Source organism: Oncorhynchus clarkii, chromosome 9 (genome assembly GCF_045791955.1).
Source record: "Oncorhynchus clarkii lewisi isolate Uvic-CL-2024 chromosome 9, UVic_Ocla_1.0, whole genome shotgun sequence".
Classification (NCBI taxonomy): Eukaryota; Metazoa; Chordata; class Actinopteri; order Salmoniformes; family Salmonidae; genus Oncorhynchus; species Oncorhynchus clarkii.
The window spans coordinates 41284566-41291166 of record NC_092155.1 but is presented as its reverse complement, the minus strand read 5'-3'; the positions used below and the strand labels follow the sequence as shown (position 1 = coordinate 41291166).

At 45.7% G+C, this 6601-nt stretch overlaps 1 protein-coding gene across 1 annotated transcript in view; it reads left to right on the top strand.

The window, feature by feature from the left end:
- LOC139416304 (calcium channel, voltage-dependent, beta 3a) overlaps window positions 1-6601 on the top strand; it is a 32415-nt gene that overhangs the window by 16835 nt on the left and 8979 nt on the right. The window contains exons 3-13 of the mRNA XM_071164796.1: window positions 1-31; window positions 159-281; window positions 547-656; window positions 811-887; window positions 1025-1044; window positions 1176-1253; window positions 2848-2906; window positions 3323-3423; window positions 3741-3892; window positions 4277-4372; window positions 4469-4639. The exon at window positions 1-31 is cut by the window's left edge and continues 89 nt beyond it. Of these exons, the coding sequence (XP_071020897.1) occupies window positions 1-31; window positions 159-281; window positions 547-656; window positions 811-887; window positions 1025-1044; window positions 1176-1253; window positions 2848-2906; window positions 3323-3423; window positions 3741-3892; window positions 4277-4372; window positions 4469-4639 (1018 nt within the window). The remainder of the gene's footprint in view (window positions 32-158; window positions 282-546; window positions 657-810; window positions 888-1024; window positions 1045-1175; window positions 1254-2847; window positions 2907-3322; window positions 3424-3740; window positions 3893-4276; window positions 4373-4468; window positions 4640-6601) is intronic.

Sequence of the window (6601 nt, the reverse complement as noted above, 5' to 3'; positions counted from 1 at the left end):
CCAGGCCCAGCTCCAGCTCGACAGAGCTAAGGTGCGTTTTGTTATGAAACGCACACACACACACATACTCACAGATGAACGCACGCACGGACGCACACACACACACACACACTATTGGTAACGCTAACTGAAATGTTGTTTGTTGTCGGTCCCTGCAGTCTAAACCTGTAGCGTTTGCGGTAAAGACCAACGTGGCTTTCTGTGGGGCTCTGGATGAGGACTGTCCCGTTCAAGGAGCTGCAATCAACTTCGAAGCCAAAGACTTCCTGCACATTAAGGAGGTGAGGAACTGTGGATGGAGGACAGTACTCACTCTTCTCACCCCTCTCCCCTCTGTTCATCATGGAAACAACAGCCGCTGTGGAAAGCATCCACACGGTCATTCCACGTAATTATGTTAATCGGGTTAGATGTTATCTGATTTGTATCGTGCTGTGTTAGGTGATATTGAGACATACTGTCCATTGTACTTCCAGAAGTAGCTACAATAATGACCTGGATCAAGCAGTGCCCATGGTGTAATGTTGAGTTATGTTGTTGTAACAGAAGTACAACAATGATTGGTGGATTGGTCGTCTGGTGAAGGAGGGGGCAGACATCACCTTCATCCCCAGCCCTTTACGCCTGGAGGCTATGAGACTCAAACACGAGCAAAGGTGAACCAACACGTCCTGATGTTTGTAAGAATATGGGACATTAGAGGAATATCACGGTCATAATTTCATATTGTAACGTATCCTCGAACTAACATTGAACTGGGCTTCTTCATAATTAACCCGTCACCTTTGTTCTGAAATGTCTGTTGTGCAGGAAAAGAGGGGGGAACTCTTCCTCCAGTCTGGGTGACATGGTGTCTGGGAGCTGGAGGACAACGCCACCATCTGGTGGTGAGTATAAGCATTACACCCTGAGACCTTTTTCTCGGGAATCGAATACTGTATTATAAATTCAATCTTCAATCTTTCTTCTCACTCACTGATATAATATCTTATGTCACTGATTGTACTTTTCTCGTATTCAAAAGACAAACCGAAGCAAAAGCAGGTACGTTTTTAATGTCGTCTTCTCTATATAAAAAAAACCATGAATCTGTTTCAAAGGGTGAAAGCGACAGGAACTTTGACTGACACGCTCTCTGTCTTTCTCTTGATCTCTTTATCTCTTGTTTCACACAGGAACACATTCCTCCGTATGACGTGGTCCCGTCTATGCGGCCGGTGGTCTTAGTGGGGCCGTCACTGAAGGGGTATGAGGTAAGTGTCTCTCGCTCCCTCGCCCTTCTAGCAAGGCCAAGAACAACGTTTCTACTAGGGGAAGGCAACCTTTGGTCCTTCTACTTTGGAGGACTGAATTACACTTGCAAATGGCGGTCAGCTAAGCTAACCGTCTGAAGGAGCGGTTGGTTGAGAAACACGATCCTAGAACCAGTTCAGAACCGCCTCTTGTCAGCTCCATCTAGTGATAACGATTCACATTTCTCTCTCGGCTCCACAGCTGAATAATAACATCCCAATTCAGACAGTGGAAGGAACACCAAGCATGGCTAATTCATTGATCTATTTTTAGATGCTTCTTTCATCTGGGGTTCAGTTTCAATTAATTTCAAAGTACACTGAGTGTATAGAACACGAGTACACCTGCTCTTTCCACAACATAGACTGGCCAGGTGCATCCAGGGGAAAGATAGGATCCCTTATTGATGTCACCTGTTAAATCCACTTCCATCAGTGTAGATGAAGGGGAGGAGACGGGTTAAAGAAGGATTTTTTTTAACCCTTGAGACAATTGAGACATGGATTGTGTATGTGTGCCATTCAGAGGGTGAATGGGCAAGACAAAATATTGAAGTGCCTTTGAACGGGGTATGGTAGTATGTGCCAGGCGCACCGGTTCGAGAACTGCAACGCTGCAGGGTTTTTCACGCTCAACAGTTTACCGTGTGTATCAAGAATGGTCCATCACCCAAAGGTCATCAAGCCAACGGCAGGCCAGTGGTTGAAAACGGGTCATTGATAAAAGACGACAAAGGAGACTGACACGAATTGTGCAGAGCAACAGACAGTTAGTCAACTGACAGTCCATTACAACATTGGTGCCCAAAGATCCATAGAAGAGTGCACAACATGTTGTACCCAGACACGAATGGGGTTTGGCAGCCGATGACCTTACAGAGTTCCCACTTCTTTGAGCAAAAAACAAGAAACTGCAGTTGCTGTGGGCTAAAGAACAAAAACCCTGGACACTGGAGAATTGGAAAAACATTGCCTGGTCTGATGAATCCCGGGTTCCTGCTGTTACACGCTGATGTGAGGACTAGGGTGTGGAGAAAACCACGGGTACATGCATCCATCATGTCGTGTGTCAACATTGCAGGCTGGTGGTGGTGGTGTGATGGTGTGGGGTGTGTTTTCATGGCACATATTGGGCACCTTGATAAAAGTGGAGCAACGTTTGAATAGCACAGGACATCTGAACATCATAGCCAATCAGGTGCATCCCTTCATGGCAGCAGTGTATCCATCTACTAATATAATGCTTCATGCCACAAGACTAGGATTGTCCAGGAATGGTTCCACGAACATGACAGTGAATTCAGCTTACTGCAGTGGCCTGTCCAGTCACCAGATCTCAATCTAATTGCCCCGACGAATTGAGGCTGTTCTGAGGGCAACAGGATTCCTCACACAGTGGTTGATTATATCTTGCCAAGTGTGCCTATTGATGCTGGGGGCTTAGACTTAGAAGCAATGGTGGTAGAGTTGTACGTTTGTTCCACTGATGCTGAGATAGTTTGATTGACAATGATATGCATCCAAGATCTCTTTGTCTTTCTCTACCCTCTCTCAGGTGACAGATATGATGCAGAAAGCTCTGTTTGACTTCCTGAAACACAGGTTCGACGGAAGGTTAGTGCTGTATATACAGGCATCCTGGCTAATCGTCAGCTGCACATTAAAGTAGCTAGTTGTTTATTAACATTTGCGTCATTTAGCAGACGCTCTTATCCAGAGAGACAATTAGGGTTAAGTGCCTTGCTCAAGGGCACAAACAGGTTTTTCATCTAGTCGGCTCGGGAATTTGAACCAACGACCTTTCGGGTTACTGGCCCAACGCTCTTAACCGCTAGGCTACTTCTCTCTTCTATGTAAATCTATGACACAGGTGTTCTTTTGTTTGCTCGCCCTCAGTTTGATCTCTCTCTGAACCTCCATGACATTCATCGCTGTGATCTTTTTTTTTGTCTGTAGTGTGTATTAGCAGCGTATTTGTAGTCGGTGTTGTTTATTGTGGGTTGATCCTGTTTTGTTTCGGACACCTGCAGAATCTCCATCACACGCGTTACGGCAGACCTATCTCTGGCCAAGAGATCTGTGCTCAACAAGAGGCCAATCATGGAGAGATCCAATACTCGCTCCAGCCTGGGTGAGTGCACACACACACACCAGTGGAGGCTGCTGAGGGGAGGACGGCTCATAATAATGGCTGGACTTGAGTGAATGGAACAGCATCAAACCATGTGTTTGATGTATTTGATACCATTCCACTCATTACCACAAGCCTGTCCTCCCCAAATAATGTGCCACCAACCTCCTGTGACACACACATGCACACACACACACACATTCCCTTTAACATGCACATTTGTTCATGTAAACACTATTAAGTGTGTAAGCGTCCAAAGTGCATTGATTGATCTCTAGGTTAGGTAATGTTATGTTATGTATCTCTCTCCCCTACAGCCGAGGTCCAGAGTGAGATAGAGAGGATATTTGAGCTAGCCAAAACCCTCCAGCTGGTGGTTCTGGATGCAGACACCATCAACCACCCGGCCCAGCTAGCCAAGACTTCCTTGGCCCCTATCATTGTATACGTCAAAGTGTCCTCCCCAAAGGTACATAGCTAGACAACCTCACTTCGTACATGTCCTGCAGATGTAGTGTGAGTGGACTTAGATGAAGATATCTTTTCATCTTTTGAATTTCTCTTCTTTATGAAGCCTTTATAAAGCCTTCTTTATAAAGCTACCCTCTCTCCCTGTCTCTTTCCTTCTCTTTTCCCTCTCTCTCTCTCTCTCTTGCTCACTCTCTCCATCCCCCCCTTTTTTCTCTCTCCTCCCCTTTTTCTGTCTCCTTCCCTTTTTCTGTCTCTCTCCTCCTCTTTTCCTCTCTCTCCTCCCCCCCCCCTTTTTTATATCTCTCCCCCCTTTCTCTCTCTCCTCCCCCTTTTCTCTCGCTCTCCTCCCCTTTTTCTGTCTCTCCTCCCCTCTCTCTCTCAGGTGCTCCAGAGGCTAATCAAGTCCCGGGGGAAGTCTCAGAGCAAACACCTGAACGTGCAGATGATGGCCGGAGACAAACTGTCTCAATGCCCCCCTGTACGTGGACACCCCATCATACAGTAGTATTCACAGCTACTATTACAATTAAACCAACTGTCTGAAATTGATCTCCCTCCCACTGTTCCTTCATAGGAGATGTTTGATGTAATTTTGGATGAGAACCAATTGGAGGATGCGTGTGAGCACTTGGCTGAATACCTAGAGGTGTACTGGCGCGCCACTCATCTTCCCGACACCACCCCCATCAACCCGCTATTAGAGCAGAACCTCATGACCCCGCCCTCAGCCAACTCTAGCCTACAGGTGAGATGCTTCTATGTGGATGGAGGAGGGAAGGTAGAGGGGAACAGAGACAATTGGAGATGGGAGAATGGAAAAAGGACAGATAATGGGATAGTGAGGTTTTTGTAGGGCAGTGTTTCTTCATCCTGTTCCCGGGGAACCAAAGGGGGGGCACATTTTGTTTTTTGCCTTAGCATTTACACGCCTGATTCAAATCGTCAAAGATGATGAGTTGATCATTTGAATCAGCTGTGTAGTGCTAGGGCAAAAACAAAAATGTGCCCCCCTTTGAGTCCCCAGGACCAGGAGGATGAAACACTGCTTTATTGGGAGGGGGGTTGTTTATGTGGTTGTTGTGTGTTGCATCTGTCCTTACAGTACTATACCAGATTCCCTCTATCCCCTTTCTCATGTCTGTCTGTTTATCCGTCTTCTCACTCATCCCTGCTTAACGTTTTTGCAGTTTTCTGAAACACAGGAATTAATTGAATGATCGCTCACCGTACGGGGTGAGTAGGAGGGTTTATGTATGTACATTACTTCTCCACCCGATAACCCCTACCACCCCTTAACCCCCACCCCACCCCTCCACACCAACCACACTCGGTGGAATAAGATCGACCGATGTGTCTTATTTCCCTCTCACACAATAACCCCCCCCCCCCCCCACACACACACAAGCCACGGATACCTACAGAATGTAGACCCCTTCCCATCTCTTATCCACCTGCCACCTCACAGTCTTTGCACATTTGATTGACACTGTGCCTCAAACTTCAAAAGTTATATGATGAGATCCAAAAAAAGCAGCAGCAGGTTCAGGGCTTGATATAGAGAAAGTCATGTGACAGGCTATATGAATGTAATGAAGTCTGCTAAATGGCATACACAGGTAACTGCCAAGATAAAAGGAAACACCAACATAAAGTCTCTTAATAGGAGGTTGGGCCACCGTGAGCCAGAACAGCTTCAACGAATCGTAGCCTAGATTCTACAAGTATCTGGGCCTCTATTGGAGGGATGCGACACAATTCTTCCACGAGAAATTCCGTCATTTGGTGTTTGGTGGTGGAAAATGCTTTCTCCATTTGCCACTCCAGAATCTCCCATAAGTGTTCAATTGGGTTGAGATCTGGTGACTGAGACACACAGACGTGCGCTCCCTTTAAAACCCCTTTAAGACCCCTCTTTCTAAGTCACCGTGATCTATTCTAGCCATGGAAGCCAAAATAATGGGCAACTGGGCATTTTTTTATACATGACCCTAAGCACGATGGGAGGTCAATTGCTTAATTAACTCAGGAACCACACCTGTGTGGAAGCACTTGCTTTCAACATACTTTGTGTCCCTCATTTACTCAAGTGTTTCCATTATTTTGGCAGTTACCTGTACGCCATAATGCACAGTGGACGTACTATAGATCTGCGGTAAACAAAGGGAGCCGTACCATGACCATACTCATGCTTTGTGAATGGCACACTCTCTCACGCTGGCACAGAATGCTACCCTGAATGAAACCTTTGGTGCGCGTAAAGTGATTGAAATGATTGTCAAATTGAAGCACGACGGAACAATGCATAAGCAATGTAATGGTTGCGATTGGTCCAGTGGAAAGGATAGTGTTAAGAAGTGATCTCAATGCGATTGGTTAAGAAAAAAATGCAAACCATGCCAATTTAAGTTAACAATGTTCTTAACACTGTAATGCCATGTTATCCATTTAACTGCTCGACCGTCATTGGCGGTATATCCTTCGTGTAGAGTAGTGTCCATTTTAGGGGATTCGGAGCGCAAGAATTTCACTGTACGTCATTACATCTGCAACCCTGTACATGTGACTATTAAACTCTCTAATCTAATCTTACAGTGCACTCGGGAAGTATTCAGACCCCTTGACTTTTTTTCACATTTTGTTACGTTACAGCTTTATTCTAAAATGGATTAAGTGAACCATCAATCTACACACAATACCCCATAATGAC